This window comes from Arctopsyche grandis, chromosome 13 (assembly GCF_051622035.1).
Source record: "Arctopsyche grandis isolate Sample6627 chromosome 13, ASM5162203v2, whole genome shotgun sequence".
NCBI classification, from domain to species: domain Eukaryota; kingdom Metazoa; phylum Arthropoda; class Insecta; order Trichoptera; family Hydropsychidae; genus Arctopsyche; species Arctopsyche grandis.
The window spans coordinates 18,342,422-18,366,217 of NC_135367.1; the positions used below are offsets into that span (position 1 = coordinate 18,342,422).

The 23,796-nt window shown below is 30.7% G+C and overlaps 1 protein-coding gene across 1 annotated transcript in view; it reads right to left on the minus strand.

Moving 5' to 3' along the window:
• Positions 1-2,061: 2,061 nt before the first annotated feature.
• LOC143921739 (scavenger receptor class B member 1-like) overlaps positions 2,062-23,796 on the minus strand; it is a 48,334-nt gene continuing 26,599 nt past the window's right edge. The window contains exons 3-12 of the mRNA XM_077445112.1: positions 20,297-20,388; positions 10,925-11,085; positions 6,047-6,188; positions 5,763-5,969; positions 5,304-5,530; positions 5,049-5,215; positions 4,849-4,970; positions 4,648-4,773; positions 4,428-4,570; positions 2,062-4,345 (exon numbers count right to left, since the gene is read on the minus strand). Of these exons, the coding sequence (XP_077301238.1) occupies positions 4,192-4,345; positions 4,428-4,570; positions 4,648-4,773; positions 4,849-4,970; positions 5,049-5,215; positions 5,304-5,530; positions 5,763-5,969; positions 6,047-6,188; positions 10,925-11,085; positions 20,297-20,388 (1,541 nt within the window). The 3' untranslated portion in view covers positions 2,062-4,191. The remainder of the gene's footprint in view (positions 4,346-4,427; positions 4,571-4,647; positions 4,774-4,848; positions 4,971-5,048; positions 5,216-5,303; positions 5,531-5,762; positions 5,970-6,046; positions 6,189-10,924; positions 11,086-20,296; positions 20,389-23,796) is intronic.

A 23,796-nucleotide genomic window follows, 5' to 3' on the forward strand; every position in this document is an offset into this window, starting at 1 on the left:
ATACCTATCCAGCACGACCCGTATTCTGCAGGTGGGGTCTACATCACGGGACCGAAAGTGAAAAGCCCGAAAAAGCAAATATCGGAAGGCAAAGATCGAAAATCGAAAGATCTTAAGTCGAAAGATAAAAAAAGGGTGCATGGTAAACGGTACTATGTATACATAATATATATGAGTGGCATGCGGTGAAATTATCTCTATTTTTGTCATACAGCCTTGTTTAATGTGCGCGCTCAAGTTCGGGAGGAAAAGCCTGTTCCTCTTGTTCCTGTTGTATCCTGCTCGGGCAAATTAAGTGAGAATGTACGACGGGGGGATAGAGACTTTTACCGCACGCCACTGATATATACATATACTAACCGTTTTTCATATGTATGCATGGTAAACGAACATTTTCGACTTTTTAACATTCGGTGCGGTGACGGTCACCCGTTTTTATTATGGCAGCCGAAGATGGAGTGAGGTAGCAACTCTGAACACGGCCGAGTTGGTCCCAACTCGCAGGAAGGTGACCGAACTCGACCATGTCATATAGCGAGCCGCCACAATATGTTTGTATGTCCAATATAATTTTAATGACTGTTGAATCCCATTCCAAGTTCCTCAAAACGCCCTCAAATTCTTGAATAGCTTGGGAGAGATGGTGTCTCCTTGCCTAACTCTTTTTCGTATGCTAAATTTATCTGTATCTGGAAAAAGCTTAATTGAAGCTTCAACTCTGTTATATATGTATATTGCAACTAAGAGCCTAGGGTTTCAGCACTCCCTGTTTTTATTTGTATGTTGAGCATTAAATGCTGAATTATGACTAACTACGTCGAAGGCTTTCTCATTATCAACGCAACCTAAGAACAATTGGGTAATTGGACTATTCGTCACATTGGGGTGGTCACAAAGACAATTTTTGCCATGAAAATCGCGAATACACAATATTTGGCACTCAAATTCTCGTTACTATGATAGTTATCGTTAGTATGATGGACTTTTCGGCTGCCAGATGTTCCGTTATAGAGATTTTAGTGACTTTGTGACGAGTAATTTGTGACCAGTAATCACCGAACCGAACAATTGATAGACTAGACTAGCACGTTGATAGACTAGCATTTATCGAATGTTGGCAGTTGGCAGACTAGCATTTATCAAACTTTGGCATGTAAAAATAATTATAAATACATATATGTATTATTCCTTGGGTAAAATACAAATTTTGAATTTATTTTATATTTACATATATGTATGCACATACATATGTACATTTATGCATATTAACAAAATATATAATACGATATTAAATAAATAATTTTCGCTTCAAAATCGTGCGTACTAATAATATTTTACTATCATTTTTCAAAAATATTATATATTTTAAGATATCGATATCCATGTAGTTAAATTATTATCTTTGTCCATGTCGTTAAAGAAAAATTCATGTAATTTCAATAAAACTGATAAACACCAGCCGTTTTGAACTCAAAGTATACATACATACGTCCTGTAAAAGAATATTCAACCCTAAACGAAATTTGCGCGTAAAAATATTATTAATATAATTGCAAAAGGTTCTGCAGAGGCGGAACGAGGATTTTCGCTCATAAATACCATTTTTTCAGAAAAAAGGGTAAATCTCACTACTGATTCATGAGATCGTACATCATTCATTAAATTATAGTTCAAAAGTCACCATCGTACAGTAGATGAGAAACAAAATACTATTTGGAAGGAATATATGCAATATAAATAAATAATGTTGTAATCTACGATGGTAACAATATAAATTTAAATTGGCAAAAAAAAAATTTTCCGGTTTTTTTGGGAGCCAGTTAATAGAATTTTAGCAGCAAATCACTGCCCATAAATCTTAAATGACAAAATATTGATATAGATATTGTTTGAAGTAGATTTTGCATATATTATATGTACATTTGTACATATGTATATACCTGTAATAACATAAGAGAGCATATTGAAAAGGCTGTTTCTAATAACATCAAATTGTAATTACCATATATAAATAAAATAATCTTAAAATAAATTTTATATTGACAATAAAAACAATTAATTCATCCAAACAATTTTATTTTCATAACACAATACTGCTTCATTAATAAAACTTGTCTTCCAAATACAGTTTCTCGCCAATTTTTGCAAGAATATAAAATATTTATTTACAAATATTACAGTATATAAAAATGAGTCCTTCAGAAGCCAAAGTGTTCGACTAAATTCACAAAATGGAAGCATATATGTAAATTTATGAATCATAGAAAAATAGTGTTATTGATTATTTCAAATGAATTTACTTTAGTTGTAATATTAAAAAAAAAAAGATTTGGCTTCTAAAAGATTCATATGCATAAATCCACATATGTAGATTATACATACATAGATATATAAAAACTTTCATTTATCCGGCTCATATAAAATTATCTTTCAAAGCAAACAAATTCAAAACTTTCAATTGAAATGGAATAACCCAAAGAAAAAAAAACATTTATAAACAATTAACTTTGGTAAGTTAGGGTCTGGATAAATGAAAGTTATCCATATTCATGTAATTGAAAATAAGTACAAATCTAAAATGGAATGTTTGGAGTAATAACTTTATGTGATAGTGTTAATTGATTATGTTATATATGTATTTAAAAAATTGTACTTATTTTCAGTTACAAATACCTACTGAATGTTAATAAAGAATATTGAGCAATTGTGCTACATACACACGCACATTCAAATATTCGCAATCATTTACTTACGCAACATCCATTCATACAAGTATGTACATTTCAACGGAATTTCTTAAAATTTAGTTTTCAATAAATGAGCAGTTGCAATTAGAGAATATTTCAATTTTATAATAAAGATTTTCAACAAATTAACACTTCATTAATGTCAAATAATATTTGCTAACACAAATTATTTTGATCTTTTCTTTATGAATTTTCATAATCACAGATAAATTTAACATTAATATCAACGATATCACTTCAGATCAAAAATATAATAATTAAAATTGTTGATCCATCTTGCAGATTTACCTTTCTCTAACTATTCAAAAATAAACATGCACTACCTTATGTAATATTTATGATATATGCGCACTGTCATCTCTTAATTAAAATATAAAAATGCTAAAGTTAAACATTAACTGCGAACATGTAAAAGAATAAGAAAATGAGATTCTTTTTTTACAATGAAACAAATTTCATTTTAAATGATATTTTCTTGTTGAAGGAATCAAAAATTTTATTTAAAAAAAAACCAGATAACCCATGTAAATAATTACAGAAAAAAACCATCACGACAGGTTAAAATCACCCTATTATGAAAAAGGCATTTCTCTTTAAATTTAACATATCTATTAAATTTACGTCATCGAACTAACTTAACAAAAATTATGTTTACTCACATAGTAGATATTTCAGTCATTTATAAATATATATATATATATACATATTTATATAAATATTTTGGATTGATATGAAAAATATTCATTGTATAATATAATAAAATGTCAGTAATCAATGATAAATATAATAGAATATATCAATGCCAGGTAAAAGTCATACTTTTTAACATTGTTTCTTTTTGAACAAAACCAATTTTTAATTGGTTTACATACATACATTTAACAATTAAAATTAATTCAATAGCACAGTACAAATCTATAATATATTCTTCTCTCATGCACATTATCTCAATCACATCATCACATTTAATACATATATAAAAGTATTTTCATAACTTTAATAGATTTTTTTATAGTATCAAAAACAATATTGTGTGTATTTTTCGAGCATCTTTATTATTTGTCGTAGAAATCTCGATCTGCTTTCCATATATATAATATATGTTTCATTTATTTTATTTTCTATTTTTAGGTAAAATTTATTTGGTCCTGTAATTCGATCGAAATTGCACCATATTTATGTATATGCAATGCCACTTAAAATTCATCATAAAAATCACTATAAATATTATTACTAAGATATAGAAAAAGTGTGGAGGATTACATAAATTTGAGCTTTCTATTGACAGATAACCTTCACAAACAAAAATCGATACCTATAAAGTTATGGAGGGTTTGAAAAGTATGTCATTAATAATGGCAGGTGGTAAATAAAGTCTCACAAAACACTTGTATTTGAAGTTAAACTAAATGGTAATTTTAGTTTCGTCAAAATTTTAAATCTTCTAACGTCGGTTAGGCGCAGAACCCATTTCATAACCATTATTCACTTCCCCTTTTTTACCGTTGGCTGCTTTCCCATTTTCTTGACTTTTATTATTCACTGAAGCTAAATAATTTGAACCTTCTAGATGTAATGTACTCTGCCTGTGCGACGATCTGAAATAAAAATAAAAATATTATTTTAGTGAAAATAAGTACGGGGTTACATATTTTTCTATGGAGACTTCTTATCACACACCTGATGAGACAAGTTACAGATATTAACAATAACAATAATCCAACTGCAATCAATCCATAGCTCAATATAGCTTTAGCTATCGGTGGTACATTTGTTCCAAATCTCAGAAGTTTAGCTACTTCATCTGGGAGATCATCGATTCCCTTAAATAAAAACCATCAAAGTTAATATCCAACCCGATAAAAAATATATCTATTGACATATATAATTTAAAACTTACATCCTCGAACCAAATGATGGGGAAGACAATATCAGGGAAATTAGCTACTTGTTTGATGTCAATAACTTGTGAAACAGCCAAATTGATTTGAACGCGAGCTTTTGCTGCAAGTGCTGTACCCATTTCCTGTAATCAAGAATATTTTTAATCAGATACAACGAAATGCAACATATTTTTATACATGTATTATTTTGTAATTACAGGTTGAATGTCAACATAGAATTTATGTTTTTCTGGGTCTGGTGGAGAAACACCTTCAAGTGCTGTTCTTAAATTTTCATCAGCCAAATAGAAATGGGGGAAGCTCAGCATTACAGGAGAATCTATGAAAAATAAAATTTGGTTACATTTTGTCATATTTTTATTTTTAAAAATGCCAATAAATATTTTTTAAATCGCACCATATTGACAGAATGAAATATTGTTGAGTCCACTTGGAGCGCACGGTGGTCCAGAAGGACAGAAGCAACGATTATCTGGATTCGTATCAGGATCGGCAAATACATCATTCGGTGGGGTGAATCTATATCCTTTTATATCTCCTTTTCTTGTCACTTCTTTTTCAAACCTATATGATAAGACATAGCAATTGCAAGTTTCAATACACAAAATAGTCACACATATGTATGTAAGTAGGAAATATCAAAAATATTAACCTAAGCGGTAGAAGTCTGCATATATCCTTGTCGAAAATGTGCAAAGTAGTATTTTTAGTAATGTGTGGAGGGAAAATTGAACCATCACTTCCGTCTATTCTAGAGCACGCTTCTGCAGTATAATGAGCCAAGTGATCGATTCCATTGAACGAATCTACTAGACCGTACTTTGTAATATCTGTGGCACCCGTGAACATATTAATCGTGTCTTTTGATGTTCCATTTTTCTGAGATAAAATAAAAACAATATAATATATGTACATATGTATGCATATCACGTATCAACAGTCAAAACAATACTTAATAGTATTTATAGAAAATCTACATATTGTAACGTTATTATTGCATTATTTGACAAATAATATTACTGAAGTTTCGTTTTAGTGACATTACTATTGTATAATTTAACTTACATATATAAGCTTTATTATATTATGGAAAAAAAATTATATCACTTACCCCATACAAAAGACCGAACTCTTCATATGGCAACTTTTGTTCCTTTGGAATTACATCCTTAGCCAATTTCAACAAAGGATCTTCATAGCCCCAGAGCAGTTGTCCAACAGACACTTCAACGAAAGGTTTGATTTTCAATATGTCCATAATAGAAGCCATCGCCAGCCTGAGGAATCTTGCAGCGTGCTTAGATTGGGATGTTGCACTCTATAACAGCAATAAAAATTGGTCATTTTTCCAATTCATAAAATGAAATAGTATACTTAATCAAAAATGTAACTTACAAGCATAGGAATATTGGGCACAACAACGACATCATCCTCTGAGCCACTAGAGCTGGCATCGTCGAAGACATAAGTCTTTCTTTGGTTGAATGATAAAGTACCATTCTCGTTAAATTTAATGTTCACCTTTTCCCACGTTTCTCTGAAACGATCAAAACAAAGAAAATTTAAAAATTATAATTTGAACAGAATACCAGATAGTACATATTTGAGTCGTTTACATATATTCATATTTCCAACAATTGGGTTCTTAACCTATTAATTCGTTGCAGTACAAGGTACATAGTTAACTACATAGCAGAGACATATCTGCATTCGAATATATGCACAACACTTTCTTCAGCTACAAAAAGCGACCGACCTGATGTTGCGTTATTGTCTGCAAAAGCCGTGGGACGCCTTCTCACTACGCAACAACAACAATATCGAAAAAATACAACGTCGTATATATCTCGTGTGATAACCGGCCAATTCACGTGAATAAATAATTAACAGTTTCACTCTCGTATGCCTAACTGCACTCGGTGCTGTGGGAGAATTGCTCCGTGCGGAGGAGGTCTGGTTTCAATGGTTGAAATGAAGAATGCGCTCCTATTGTTAACGTAACAACACTAGATTCTAAAATGTGATGATCTTATCAGAAAATTTTGTAAAACCTGCACCTATGTAAATTCTTAAATTATCCCCACAATTTTATATATACACAATATAACCAAATCATTCAATATTTCATTGATAATAAGTTGAGTAAACACTTATTTGGAAACAACACTAATTGTGCATAATGATTATTTACACAACATTGATGACTTTGAAAATGTTTTTCTCTAAACTAATCAAGCTGAACAATTAGAGATGCAATAAAACTGTACAAGTTTCTCAACTTTTGAATGATCAAAGTGTTAATTGTCGTTTAGCCTTATTGCATTACAATAATAATGCCAACAGCAACAAAATCCTACATACATACATACACATTTGTAATAAACAAATGATACTATTAAATAGGCCAGTGAAATTTTGACGAAACGAAATAATCAAACAGGTAAATATTTGACATTAAATGCTTTCAAGTCAAGCAAAATGTTTACATTCGTGTATTAACAAGTGTTCAGACTTATTTTTGATTGAAATTTGATACTAACATGTACATATGTGTAATAGAAAACAAATGGTTTTTCTGAACAATACATTCGTTACAGTTGCGGTCTTACAATTTTCATCAAACGATTTCCCTGTAATATATTCAATAACCTTTTTTTAAACTAATATATTATATTATATACATATATACATAAAACTGTCAGTATATGTATGTACATATGTATCGTGTCACTATAAGTCAAGCAATATAAAATATACAATGTAATTTATATGTACATATATGTCCTTGCAAATATTTTACGAATAATAATTAAATTGATAATGTATTCTTAAGATGCGATCGGAATATATAATAATATATCCGGATTGACGTCATACAAAATTACCCGATTGTTTATAAAATATACACATAGAATTGTTGAATCATTGTCGATCAAAGGTTTATAAAAAAAAACTATACTAATCACGATTGAATTATACACAATAGATACAAAGAATACTATAACAGTTAATAAAAAAAATAGCTCTGAACCGATTTCCATTTATAATTAAAATTAAATATTTATATAAACAAATAATAAATATGCAGACGTCAAATCAACCAATTCCACAGTCGTGCAAATGGTTCAATCATATAACCAATTTATACATATAAATATGTATGCACCATATATTATAATTTAATTAAATTTATAATTTATCATAATGCCATTACGGGTTGCCCCTGAGCGACATCTATGGTATTAAACTTTAACATATTAAATGTATAGATTATAAATTTCAAATAGTAATTAGGATGGTTTTTGCCAATTTGAATAGGAGCCGTTTCAATGATGAAATCAGATAAATTGACAAACTCTGACAGGAAAAGATCAAGATGCTGCAAATGTTGCAGCAGCTGACCAGCACTGCAGAAATACTCCGAATAAATTCATTTCAATCGAGCTCAACCCAGGGCTTGAACCCGGGAACCTTTCAGTAGTTAGCATTAACGCAACCACTGAGCCATATTGCTGGCAATAATAAATTAAAGTTTTCAATTTGAATGAAAACATTCCAAAGCAACATTGTACATATGTACATATATATTTACTAACAATAAGTATTTAATTTCCCACAATTTTCACAGATATATTTGATGGACAGAAAAATGATAAGGATAAAAACAAAATACAAGATAGATTCATGTTGGAAAACAAATATTCACAAAATATGAGTTTATTTTTCGTGCATTGCTTTTTAACGAATATTTTTTCATATATGCGAACACGCACAACACGTCTTAGCAATATATTTCAAATGCAATTTATTAATTTATTAGAATATCATAGTGTGTACATATTTAGAAAGTGTGAAAAAACGCTACATTTCCAACACGCCACGCTTTTTATTATCTCGAGAATTTCCTTCGACTGCTTAAATATTGAGATTTTTTTTGCATTTTAAACATATGTACGGCGAAAAGGCGTCAATATACTCGAGAAACGACTTAAGATTGCATATTCGAATTAACACTTTGGGAACACTCGGACATCCTATGCACTTCCGGGGCATTGTTTCGCGGACGAGTCTATTTTTAAATTCATTTACATAAATTAATAATTAATCCGCGAGTACCGTATACTGTATAGGAACGTTGACCCGTTCAACAAATCAACGAGATCGCTTCATTCATTTTACATATTAGAAGATTTTGCAAAAAAACTTTGACCCACATCTTTCAACACAATTTAAAGTGAAAAGAAACGACTGACTCACATTGAACTTGAACGGACTTTTAAACAATTTCACAATACAACGAGAAGTGTGAACTCTCATTTCTAAAAAAAAAAAACGCTATGAAGAAAATATATCACTTTAAAACTTAAATATATTAAAAGAAAAAATATATCACGCAAATCTTTTTAAAAATTTCACTAACAAAATTCCTTGAAATTTTAAAAAAATACAAATTTATTCCTTTGAAAACAAATATTTATTTAAATACTTGAGAGGATACGGAAAATGTTTCAAAAAATTTTAAAATGTGCTCAAAGTTCCAATATTTAAAAATATAAATACATACAAAATCAATCAATACGTACATATTTACAAGCGTTACACATTTCAAAAACGTTTACGACTATGTAAATGTAGCACATTCTAGTCTTCCTTGAATCGATTACAGAAAACTGACCGGTCAACGAACACACGTTGTTTGACTCGATAAATATATATATATATATATATATATATATATATATATATATATATATATATATATATATATATATATATATATATATATATATAATATATACAAGTAAAACGGTCAAAAGAATCGAACGGAATCTGTGCCACGGTTGTTCACTTGTATAATTAGATTAAATGTGTCGATTAAAAGGAACACTGCTTTGAGAATTAAAAAAAATGCGAAAGATCAATATGACTAATTACGATCACCTACTGCGACAATTAGTCCATTTACTGTATAATATCTACACATTTATATGTATTTATGATCTCGCATTATCTCCCGTTTAAATGATGTATGACGTTATACGAAAATGTGTAATACATATATAATACAAATATAAAGAAAATATGTAAGACATATATAATAACAAAAAAATAAATATCTAATACATATAAATGTAATAAATATATAATATAATACATATATTGTGCAATGAATTTTTTCAAATACAATAGTTAGTAAAAAAAAACAAGTTCCTTAAATTACAAGCTTTTTTGCAAAGTTTTGGTAATTTGCCGGATTGTTTCAAAATAGAGCGATATTATAATACCTTGAAATATATATTTTTTTATTTGTGTATAGAGAACGTTTTCTTTAGTATGTAGGCATAGTTCGTGGTTAACCTTGTCTGTTACAGTCAGCAAAGTTACGAATTCAATGGAAAATCTAATATTGATTTACGTGAAAAGTTTACTGTAATAACAATGTTTAGAAACAAAAACGTTATTCATATGAATATTTATAGAAATTCATCAAATAAACTTGACATACGTATAATATATCTATGAATAGGTAAATGCTTCATAAAAAGTAAACTGAGAGAAGACAGAAATCTAAACACATGATAGTTACATAAGTGTCTGACATACCGCACCGAACGAAATATTAAAACGAAAGTGGATGTATCATGTAGCTGGAAAAATGGACGAAAGGTGGATAAGAGAAGTGCTTGAATAATACCCAAAAAAGTACAAGAAGATGCGAGGAAGAAGGCGAGTGAGATTGACCCTTTTTCATTTCAAATTGACCCTTTTTAATTTCAAATTAAACCTTTTTCATTTCCAATTAACCCCTTTTCAATGTCAATTTGGAATGAAAAACCTATTAAATATTACTTATATGTAACTTACTTTAAGGAAAAAAATGGAATTTTGTAACGGAACATTTGAGGGTACATCAAACTTTATACGATAAGAATAATTACACTGAGAAAGAAAAAACCCACGTTTTTTACTTATCGGAGTGGAGACTATTCAATCTTTACTAAGTTTGACCCACTGAATTCTAATATGACAGTTTTTATTGGTTTAATATTGTTTATGAGATATGAGCGTCGAAAAAAATGCACAATTTTTACAGATTTTTGGCTTTTGCAGTCTTTAACTCAAAATCTACTATTACTGTGACAAAAGTAAGCATTGAAATCAATAGTCAGATGTTTTTTCTATAGATTTTGATTTTTCATTTCATTAAAATACGTATAATTAATTATCTAGCGATTTTTAAAAGTCAAACATTTTACATATAATTTTATTCACCTGTAAACGTATGGTCCAAGCTCATCAAGCACTGGTTTGGAACCATTGTTGAGGAACTCATCAGCATTGGTTACGTTGTAAACGTAAATTTTCATCATTGGAGTAACGGGAGGCTTCGCCCACCAGCCGAAGGTCTGAGAGCCAGGTCTTAGCACTAATTCCTGAAACAAACATAGACCTTTCGTTAGTACATACATATTACCACGAATACCAAACACGGACATACACGCATATGTTAATAGTAAACGAACGCGCTGCATTCGTGCGTATGAAAGGAGAATCCCAAAAGTATCTTTTACATAATAATGTGGGCTAAGTATATAAAAAAAATCAGTTGCGTCGATGTTGAATGTGTATGATGTAAAACAGTATGAATAATATGGATAAACCGGTGTGCTGTGAAACCGGTACCGTTTCGTAACACATCAGGAATTGCCATTACCAAAAGTTATTGCAGTTTCCGGTACAATTTGTAGGACGTGTCCGCACTATTTGCTTGCGATTATTCAAATTCAATTTTAATATCCTCGGATTTCTAATAATAATCATCACTTCCGAATCGCTAAGTGTTCATTATACAATTTAACATTTTTAATTTATAAACATGGTCAATTTAAAGTTCAAAAAAATACAATCTCGAGGTTGGGTTGTCTCTAAATGTACATATATATATATATACGTATATATGTACATATATTTCAGTTTCAAGAATTCGGTATTTCAATCGAATGGGACGATACTGGTCTAATCATTATAAATTAATGAATTCAACATACACGCTATATTATGTACTTAAAAGCAGTAAAATTTGACCTAGACTCCTAAAGATTTCGTTATATGATGGCCAAGTGCTATTTTGACCTTGCACAGGTATAATAATTGTTGTAATAAATTAATTCAAGGTCAAGATAAAATTACATCTACATGTATGTGTGTTGTGAGATATTTGGTTGAGAAAAATCGTTGAATTTACTTAATACATATTTTTTAAAGGCTTTTTTTATTGAACGAAATATTGTATTTTTTGCCCATCAAGTCAAACAACATTAATGAAACTACATAAATTATCAAAATGTATATCAAGAGAAACGTGTTTATATTTCTAACAATTTTGACGAGACTATTTGGAAGTCTGTCGTTAACGGCTTAAAAAATAAGACTTTAGAAGAATAAAGGGAATGAGCTAAATTAATAATTAGATGCAATGTTACCATAATCTAACACACCATACCATACATACATACATATGTACCTATACATTAGGGTATATAGAAAACGTGAGAAACGATTTCTCGCGCTTATACTGGCGTTTAAGGTACGCGCGACTTACATTCAGATTTTTTTCATACCTTAGAAATATGAAGAAACATCCCATATGAGGTTTTTTTTAATATAAAATTGTTCCATTTATATGAAGAGGTGAATTTAACTATTAAGAATCAAATATAGAATTCAACTATTAAAAGAGAGCTTAAATTAAAAAAAAACCACTTTCATTTTCACAAACTTGAACGAGCTGGCGGCAGTGCAAATATAATAGATATATTTTTTAGAATTTTTACATTATTTTTTACAGATTGTCCATGATACAGAACATTTTTCTCATCTAGAGGTGTTTCCAAATTCCAAAATTCGCTGTTTTCGATATACCCTGCGTATTTTCCATATACAAATACATTACATACATTATCTAATATAGGTTTTTGAGCTCTTTTTCCTATTATGCTGTAGATCAACATTAGAATAATATAATACTATGATTACTAACCAAATTAAATTAAATTGTAAAATAGAAAATGATCAGTAGATCTGTAGCTATTAAAATACATATAAGATGTATTGTGAACATAATTTCGTAATAATAAAAAGCATTTAAAAATCAAATACATTATCTAATCCACGAAATGTTTTCATTTACTGTTAAATACCGGTACACCGGTATACTGGGAATTTTTTTTATCGTTTACCGGTAAATTGCAATCCCTATAATGGAGTCAACGGAATACAAACAGGTTCTTACACAATGCTAGTGTTGCGTAGGGGTGGGTTCAGGGTCCAAGTTAAACGCTAAAGTCACTTCATTGTATTCAACGAATCAGGAGGTCCACATGTAACCACCGTTCACTCCAGAAAACTTGATCTATGTGCCTTGTGTAACTGTGTACCTCCTTATAAAGGACAAGTTGCAAAACATAGCATCCCCGATTCGTTGGCGTATCTATTACCCGCACTCACCCCATTCTGTGAGAACCCCAGCGTATCCTTTGTTCGGGCACTTCCTTCGAGTCCATTAGCCTAACACGGGGTCTCTTTTGTTCACCCACGAATGTACTTAGACGGTGGATACTCTCTCCCATGCTCCCACGTTACAGTAGCAAATATCCCTACAGATTAGTCTTTCACCACTGGAAATTCATCGGTTGTCAACGTCGAATAATTATAATAACTACAAAATTCCATAACCTTGAAATTTATTGAAAAAAGAACATTTTTTTGTATGTCAATTGTTAATTGAATGAATAAACCTCTCTATTGATGCATGCTCACACGTCAGACAGGTGAATGCGTTGAAAATCCGACTGCAATACAGTAATACATAAATCGAATAAAAAGGAAGTCAAGTCAACGCGCGATTGACAACTGTTATGAATACAAAAGAAAGGTTTAATTTGTCGCATTATATGATAATAAGTAGAACGGCATTCACGTGGAAACTTTTCAACGGAAACTGCGTCACGTCATAAGCGATTTTACGTAACGTCACATTTACGGAAACGATTTTACGCGTAATTTTTCAATTGACCCGGTATCAATTTTACGTCAAAGTCACGAAAAGTTTCTCTTTTTTCATCGAACACACTCTCCGAACAGGTAAAACGTACATATGTAGATGTGCGCGCACGTAACGCACATTATAATATTATTACCTTTTTTTTTAATATCGTTACTATTGTTGAAGTTAGATTGTAAACCAGTCGCATAATCGTTACGCTACTGTGTTTAATTTTTTATTTTATCTTAACCCAGTTTTGCTAGATGGGAATGTGTGCTAAATTATATGTACTATGCGCTATATAATGTAATAAATTCCGAGTGAGAATTCTTGCATTTGAAATTTATCAACGATTTTTCAGCTTTTCTGTTTTCGTTTTAGATATTTGCGTACATAAGTATTCGCCAAGTAGGCTCTTTTTCGGCGTGAACCCTCTTTTTTCGACTAATAAAGGACGAACAGAAGGAATTGATATTTTTCTGATCATCTCCCGATAATCTTCTCAATCGACGGGAAACCCGAGGAAATCATCAAGCATAGTTGGGATTACGGGAGAGCTAACTGGCGAGAGTTCAAGTCGTACATAAATGACCAAACCATTCTAACTTCTACCACACTCACAAACAAAACCGAAATCGACAGCTCCATAATACACCTAACGGAATCAATAACTCGATCCAAACACCTTCACATACCTAAGACACAATACATTGAACACAAATTAGAGATAACCGACTTTGTCGCAAATCTAATTAAAAGTAAAAATAAACTCCGTAAAATTTGGCAAACATCAAAAAATCCAGTATTGAAAACATTAATTAATAAGCTCACATATCAAATTAAAATTAGAATCAAAGAAATCAAAAATGAAGCTTGGTCTAAAAAATTAGAAAAATTGAGCTCAGTTGATGGCTCTCTATGGAAATTAGCTAAAGCGATTCGCAGGACAAAAAACTCGATTCCTCCATTAGATGATGCAGGAATCTCAGTGACGCGTGATTGCGACAAAGCAGAACTATTATCAAAATCCTTCCAAAAACATCACACACTCACACAACATTACAATCACATACCAACGCATAATAATGTCAACCGGTCCATTAAAATCATCACAAAAACTCCCACTAACAGTACTAAAAATATAAAATTGGTGCATCCGTGTGAAATCCAAAATATAATACGTAATTTAAAAAATAAAAAGGCACCTGGGCGAGATTCAATAGATAACATCACAATCAAACAACTTCCATTTAAAGCTTTAGTCTCACTATCTAAAATATTCAACGCATGTTTACTCACCGGGTATTTCCCAGAATACTGGAAAACAGCCAACGTAATTCCCATACTTAAGCCCGATAAAAGCTCAAAAAACCCGGCCAATTATCGACCCATTAGCTTACTTTGCACGCTTTCAAAAATTCTGGAAAAAATAATCTACACACATTTACTTAAAGTCGTAAATAAGAAATTAATAAATGAACAATTTGGATTTCGCACTGGACATTCCACGACCCAACAACTAACAAGACTAACTGAACACGTGACGAGGAACTTTAATATGAAGAGAAGTACCGGAATGGTATGTCTCGACATAGAAAAGGCCTTCGACACGGTTTGGCACGATGGACTCATTCATAAGCTCCTTATTAACAAAATACCAAACTACCTAATTCTCATCATCAAATCGTACTTAACTCGTAGAAAGCTAGTGGTTAGCGTAAATAATGAATTATCGTCTCCAAAAATTATCGCAGCTGGCGTTCCGCAGGGGAGCTTGCTTGGCCCACTCTTGTTCTCCATATATATAAATGACATACCTATTCCAAAAAACTGTCACATAGCCCTATATGCAGATGATACAGCTTGCTTCACAAGTAGCAAAAAACCAGACACTATTCTTAAAAATCTTGAATTTGCAATTAAAACAATGACTGAACACTTCACTAAGTGGAAAATTCAAATTAATCAAACCAAAACAGACGCCATATTCTTTAGTGTTAGAAAACATAAGCCAAGTTCAGATCTGAAAATCCCCTCTGGAGAAAGTCTGAAATGGCAGTCAGTAATAAAATATTTAGGAGTAACGTTTGATAAAAGAATGAGATGGGCACCTCACATTGAGGCAGCGAAATGCAAGGCGATGCGGGGTATATCCTCAATATATCCAATATTTAATCGCCATAGTTCTTTATCAACGCTAAATAAAATAAAATTATATCGCGCGCTCATATTACCATTATTAACATATGCTTCACCTGTATGGAATAACGCCTCGAATACTAACCTTTCCAAGCTCCAAGTAATACAAAATAAATCCCTTAAAATAATTTATAATACACCCATATATACTAACCTGAAAAAACTGCATGCTATATATAATATTCCGTTTGTTACAGACATTACTAACAAACTAACCAGTAGATTCTATGAAAGAATCACTAATAACCATACTAACACACTTGTGAAGAGTCTCGGTGATTACAACAAAATGTCTATTCCCTTCAGGTATAAACACAGATTACCTAAACACAATCTGCTTTAGGTCATCGACTTTAGATAGTCTTTAATTAATATTATGTATTAGATGTATTATGAACATTTATAAGGATTGTAAATAGGTTTTTGAGCTCTTTTTCCTATTATGCTTTAGATTAACATTAGAATAATATAATACAGTGATTACTAACCAAATTAAATTAAAATTGTAAAATAGAAAATGATCAGTAGATCAGTAGCTATTAAAATAGATATAAGATGTATTGTGAACATAATTTCGTAATAATAAAAAGCATTTAAAAATCAAAATATTTTTCTCGCATCTTTTGAAAGGAAGGAATTAGAATGAATACTAATAGTAGGTATTATAGTACCTGCTATGCCCGTTCATTGAGACTACATATTTACATATGTATGAAATTCATGTTAACAAAATAGTTTTTTATTTAAGCAAGATATTTAAAATAATACTCTCAAAGAAGCCGAATAGTTAAAAACATAAAATGCTGTTTATTGCGGACGGACAGATCGAAGTTATTAAAGCCTAAATATAAAAATAAGTATAAATCTCCACAATAAAGAGAAAAAGGAAACGACGATTTATCTACAATATTCAACATGATTTTTTAATATTTTTATTGGTTTATTTTATTACAATACGTTGTACTTGTTTATTTACTTAATTGTGATTTAACATATATTATTAAAATAAATATTATACTTTACACTGAAAACCCCTGTCAACAACATATATAGATAAAAAAATAGACCAATAGGATTATACTGGAAAAATGAACTACGCTAATAAAAAAGAGCCCACATGGCGAACACTGACGTACATTATCCCATCGTTATTAATTGGCACGCGTATCCTCCGGTCAATTTGATCACGATTTGACCAAATCTTCTTCAAAGAAAACTCGGAACTAAATTGAAATCGATTATTTCAGGTTGAACGATTTTCAATATTAACCGTACAATGGCATTGTTTCTCAATTGTGTAAAATATATATATTTTATTAATATAAACATATTTATGCTAAGGCTGACACCAAATACAGATTCCATCATTTAACTGAAACGAAGTCGATGATTATTGCAGGTTGAATGAATTCTAAAACTTTAAACATTAACCGTACTACTCAACTTATTACTCAACGTTGCAAACTTCGCTTTTTATTATTATTTTAAACAAAAATTAGGTTTATGCAACAGTTGAAGTAAATCAACGCAATTGTTGCATCGAACGACGCGCAACTCGCAAAGACTTAAACGGGAAAATGCATTCAAAATTAAACACAGTGTTTGATTTATTGCTTAGATTTCAAAGTGCATACTTTCAAATATCTAGTTGCACTTAAAAAATAATTAGAAAGCTTTTCTTAAGCAAACACCTCAATAGTTCAAATACAACTTTTGTGTGTAACAATCGATACGTACAATATTTCACAACGAATTACATAATATAAGTTTAAAGAATCTATGTAGGAGGAGCTATCCCCATCACACATCTAAACTCAATCAACTTCCAAACAAACTACGATATATTAAAATTAGTTACAACAGATTAGTTTAATCCTATTTTACTGTGAGAAAACGTCTAATTAAACGCGACCAAAACCACACATTCAATCAATCGAACGTCCAACATTAATTATCTTTACGATAAGTGTAGCCATTTGACATTCATTGAACTACTAAAGATCGAGTATATCACATTGAATAATTATACAAATCCCACTAGAACATTTCTATCCGTTTATGCTTCATACATCCATGGCGTCGAAGGAGCACCAGCAGTTACGGCATTGCCGAGAGCGACATGTGATCGATGGTCATGAAAGTTTAGTGTTATATAAAACTCAAGCTCCGATGGAGGAGAAGAAGATTATACATATAGAAGAAGAAGAATAAGAAGAAGGAGCATCAGCAGCAGTATCAGAATAACAAGAAATAAAAGCGTAACTTGCGGTATTCAGTCCGTGCCAGCAAGTGACCCGGTTCCTCGTGTTCGCAGTACTAACACAGTTCCGCATCGGTCACACCCCAACGACTATAACGTACCGCTGCACTAACACCATGCTTCCACCAACTAGTCCTAGTGGTATTCCATGAACGATTTCAGAGTCTGGACTAATCGTATATCTATCGATTGAAAATACTTTTTAAGACCTGAAATTGGAGCAAGGTTGATTGGAGATTGGAGTCTCACATAGCACCATCACATACACTAAGGTAGTCGAAGCCCACCAATTGCATACCGAGTAGCTTTGCCTAGCTTCTGGCTATCATCAACATCAACACCCAATATAAGTACAGTAGAACATCTGCATACATATATTGAATAAACCAATTAATAAAACAACTACTCTAGACGCGTGATTACAAAGTTGATGTGAATTTTACTATGTCTCTTCGTGATAGCACATATTTTTACTTCATCTACTTATGTATGTGTACGTAATAACAACAGATGAGGTTTTGTGATCATGCAAAAATTTCAACTTCGAGATTTTGACTGATTCGAACTTAAAATCGATGACTAATCACGTTTTCAGGATTTAGAAAAAATGTGTGTATGTATGTATGTCTTATAATTGTTCGACTATTTTTCCACTATGTTTTCGACCCTTTAAATATGTGTGTTTTCTTTGCGAGAAAATTCAAGTATGATCCTTGTATCAATGTGTGGAAAAAAAACAGAAAATCATTAAATTCAATAAACTGAAGTGGGATTTTTTCCATTTAGAAAAGTCAAAAATATTGTGACCACACAATTTTTGCTGTAAGCTGAACATTTATATTTGTATTCTTTTTAGAGTTGATACGATTTTTATTAGAATTCGTAAACCAGAAGTAGTAATTTTTGACGTCTTCAATTATTTCTATCTTCTTGATATTTTATGATTATAATATTTATAGTGTAGTTTTCCTACATTTTTTTAAAAGTTTTCCTACATTTGCGCTCAATGCGAATCGAAAATGCTCTCATAGCCGGTATTTGTCAACATGTATATATGTTTACTTATCGAATTTTGTTTTTTATACTTCTTATATTCCTCAAATACATAGATATAGTCATGGGTTGGTCACATCCGAGTTTTTTTAGTATAATTCAATCTTAATTATACTAAAAAAATTGTGAATGAAAATACATAATTGATAATAATAAGTGAAACTATGTATTGTTAATTTCAATGATGTTCACACTGGAAATGTACAAAACAATGGTGTTAAACAATGAAATAAATAAATCTTTGTATAATATTTACACTCTGATATTTTCATTTCCGAAAGAAATCCTATGCTAGTTCGCAGTTCTTTCTGTTAATTATATTCCAAATTGTAATTGTAAGAGAGATTCAATACTAAACTGCACTCATGGATTAGATATTTTCATTACTAATCTGAATTAGTATTCATATGAATATATTGCGGAAATTATATTCTTATTTTCCAAGATGACAATGATATATAGTTTAATCTTATGGGATGACGAAGAAATCATATACTATTTATTAAACTCGTCTCTAAGTTGGATATATGTATGTTTATATAATATAATGACTTAATCGTAATATTGCCCCTATACATATATACTACTGTTGGCACAATTTACGTTTTACAAAATACATACATATTTATTATATATTTAAAAAAAAAATAATGAATCACATTCATACATATGTACATTTATGTACGTAGATACAAATCAATATTCCACATATGACTGTATTTTACAATTTAACTCACATAAAAGCTATACAACCTGTAAGATCGGCTTCGAATCATACAAGCAGTGCTAATATATTATTCATATGTACACTCGTCGACTTTTTTTCACTAATGACATTCGAAAGCAAAAGTCACGAGTCGAAAAGATTAGTCGTCTTCGGTAGATAATCGTTCTTTTTTTACTGACTAAATATGGTCAAGGTCTAAATTTTGTTTTTGTTCGTAAAATAAAATGAAACAAAAAACATCTGTATATGTACATATGTATGTAAATATACTACATACGAAGTGTGATATTGTACCTTACTAGAGTGGTGTTCGTATTTACTGAAATATTAGTGTGGAAATTATTGTATTTTGTTACTTACGTGATCTATGAACAGTCTGACCCATGCTGAGAAGAATATGGCTATGATTATCCCCAATAATAAGAGCATTATTGATGCAACTATCACGAACCCTGCAATGAAAACAAAATAAAATGTTAAATTTGCATTGTATTCAAACCTAATACATAAAATAAGAAGCATAGATACATGTATGTTTAAATGTATTCATTTTCGCATTCAATTTGATAACGATTTAATGCTCAGAACAATACAACTGGAAATATGTAAGAGCAAATTAACAAATTTACATACTTGCAATTGTTTTAAAATCACATTTGAATGTATTATATGCCATAATATTCAATATGTAATACCCAACAATTAATATAATAGTGTCCTTAATGTCCCACCAAAGAAATATGCGTAGTCAAATGTTATGATTATACGTTTCAGATCGTCTAATTGGAATATGATATCATTTTTAGTTCCGTTTAAAAACAAAAACGATTTGAATAACCTTCAAAACCAATCCAACAAAACATTGTTGTTCTTCCTCCAAGTATCATATGTAATTTAAAGACATTCTCTATGAGAGGATATCAAGTGAAATTGTATTGTGTATTACAAAATCGGAAGTTTTCAAAAAGTACACTGTCATTTGTTGAAAGCCGTAATTATATACGAAAATGCAAATATAACATCGTCTACGTTATAATTACTATGTCCGGGTGTTTCGCAGCTTCGAATCAACTGTCGAAACAGAAGACACTTTCATCGCGAAACAATTCACAACGACAATACCTGGATAGGTAATGATAATCATGATCGTAGACTGATGACTTTCCGACAGACAAGTCGTGGAGAAATTCATTCAACCTTTTATAGCAGCCCAATTTTCTGTGGGATATTTTCAAGCAGATCGCTTCAGTTTAATTTACCTCTCGAATTTAATCCGACTTTCTACGATTTCACCGAGATCTCAAATAAATGCGCGTAATTATTGTAAGAAAAATTATACACAATATGAATTAGAATTTGTTTCAAAATAATTTTGTTACCGATGTAATATAAGCCTGGGTTAAAAAACATTGGTTGACTTGATTTCAGACTATTCGAAAACTACTCAAAAATCGAAAATATCTATTGTAAGATATTATATGGTCTATTGAAATAAAAATTTTCATTGACTACGAGGATATGTTTCGTTACTTAAATTGTTGTTTATTTTAAAACAATTGAATAACATTCCTTTTTTAATAAAAAATATTTAAATGAAAACAAAACGTTTCATTAATCAAATTACAAAAACTTGCAACGTTTCTTGAATAATGTATAATTTAATGAACAAATGTAATTTATCGAAAAAAATATATTAATACATCAACATTTATTACAGTCATTCGCTCACCACTGCTTGCTGAAGGCCTCTCCAACACGATTACATTCGTATTTGTTTTGGGCAACTCTCATCCATCTCATCCTATACATTTTTCTGATTTCTCCTCTGTGCCCTTCCTTGCACCCTTTTATATTCTCTCGGGTACCATTCGGGCACTTCTTTCGTCCATATATCGTCAGTTTTTCTACAACGTGACTCGCCTATTGTCATTATAATTCCTTTGCTCGTACCATTACATATGAATACATATACATATATATGTACATACATACATATGTACATATGTATATTAAATAGAATTTTTACATATTTGTAGAAACCTATGTATTTCATACATATATTTGCCTCATTTCAAAACCAATCGACAAAATATGATTCAAAAATATTAAAATTTCCTGAAATGTTTCAAATACAATATGCCGAAACACTAGCCAATATTCGGAAGATTTCGAATGATTTTACATGGGTTAGTTGAAGTGTATCTTCCAGTTGTAATATATTTTCACTAGTTGAATATATTCCATCTAACCTGGTGCCAACTATCGTTATAGTTTAAGTGTATTTTCAGTTGAAATATATTTTGACTAGACTTGTCTAACCCACGTAAGTTGATTCATATGGCGAATTACATTTCAACTGGTTAAAATATACACAACTAAAAATACAATCCAACTATAGGCTGGTACCAGGTAAGATGCAGATGAAAACGTCACTCGACTAGTAAATTGAGTTAGAAAATCACATTTTTGTTTTGAACACATCGTAATTTGGTGCTCATTACGTTTATTCGTAATACCTAGTAAATATTAACACATTATTGAATTCTAAAGCATTCGTAAAAACATCAGAACTGTCAATACTGAACTGGTATACTACAACTAGCGCACATTATTAAGTGTAATTGCGCATATGCAAATATAATTTACTAGTTAAATTGTATTCGAATGCGAATGACCTAAAATGCCAGTTGGAATGTATTACAACTGAAAATAAACATTTAATATTATAGTATATGATTAACTACGTGACTTTCATATGAGAACGGATTCATAGGATCATGACTTTCGTCCTCCCAAAGCCCTTCAAAGTCGATAAATATCTGCACATTTCTTAATATGCAAACACGAACGTTTGTAGGAAGTCACGTTGACGTGAGCTGTCACGACAATAACGAACGTCGAATAGTTTGGCGAATATCATTCGACATTCAAAAGACGTACGATTCCGAAATACGTCAACGATTTCATTCTTAGTTCGGTTGAATTTGAAGTTCATTAAAGCCGTTTAAAATGCTCAATGCGTAGCCAAGTTAAGCACTCTTTCTATATTGATCTACGGAACTTGCGAGGTTCAAGTTGAATTCTCTACATACTCGAACTCAGTGCAAACTTTGAAAAAGGAACTCTCATTTTGAAATATTGCCATTATAATATAGGCATAATACAAATGGTAAACAAAGTGTTGAGCGAGCTATGTAAGTAACAATCAAACAATCACTTGAAAATAACCTCCGCGTTCAAAAGATTATTACAAAACGAATTGTGCAATTGAATGTAAATACGTGTGTGAGTACATTCAAATTGTTCACAATGAATTATGTGTCTGTTGATTAAATTTAATGTTATTATTATAGTAAATTCGCCGAATTTCCCATTATATATTACATATAAACGGGGCTGATAACTTTTGTTGCGTACTCCATAAATACCATTAAAAACAAAACACTATAAAATACCTATGAGTTATTATGTATACTATCTTGTGAGGATTCTGCCATTCGTATGCTATGAAAATAATGATGTTTTCTATTCATTAACACGTTTATTAGTATAATAAACATTTGTCGTCTCAAAACGAGTTTTGGTCATAAATTAACATGAAAACACTTTTAAATGATTTTTCCTGTTTTTCTTAATAGCCTCCAATGGTCAAATTCATTGTTAACCAATTCAACCGATAAAAATTTTAAATACGGAAAAATGTTTCTATGTATATGTATGTATGTGAAAATTCATTAACAATGTTTTTTTATCAACACTTCAAAAAATTCAACAATATTTAACGCTAAATTCTTCACTAAAGTTTAAGCGAAAATTTCTCACGGCATTGTAAATTTACCTGCTTATTTAAATATCACTTA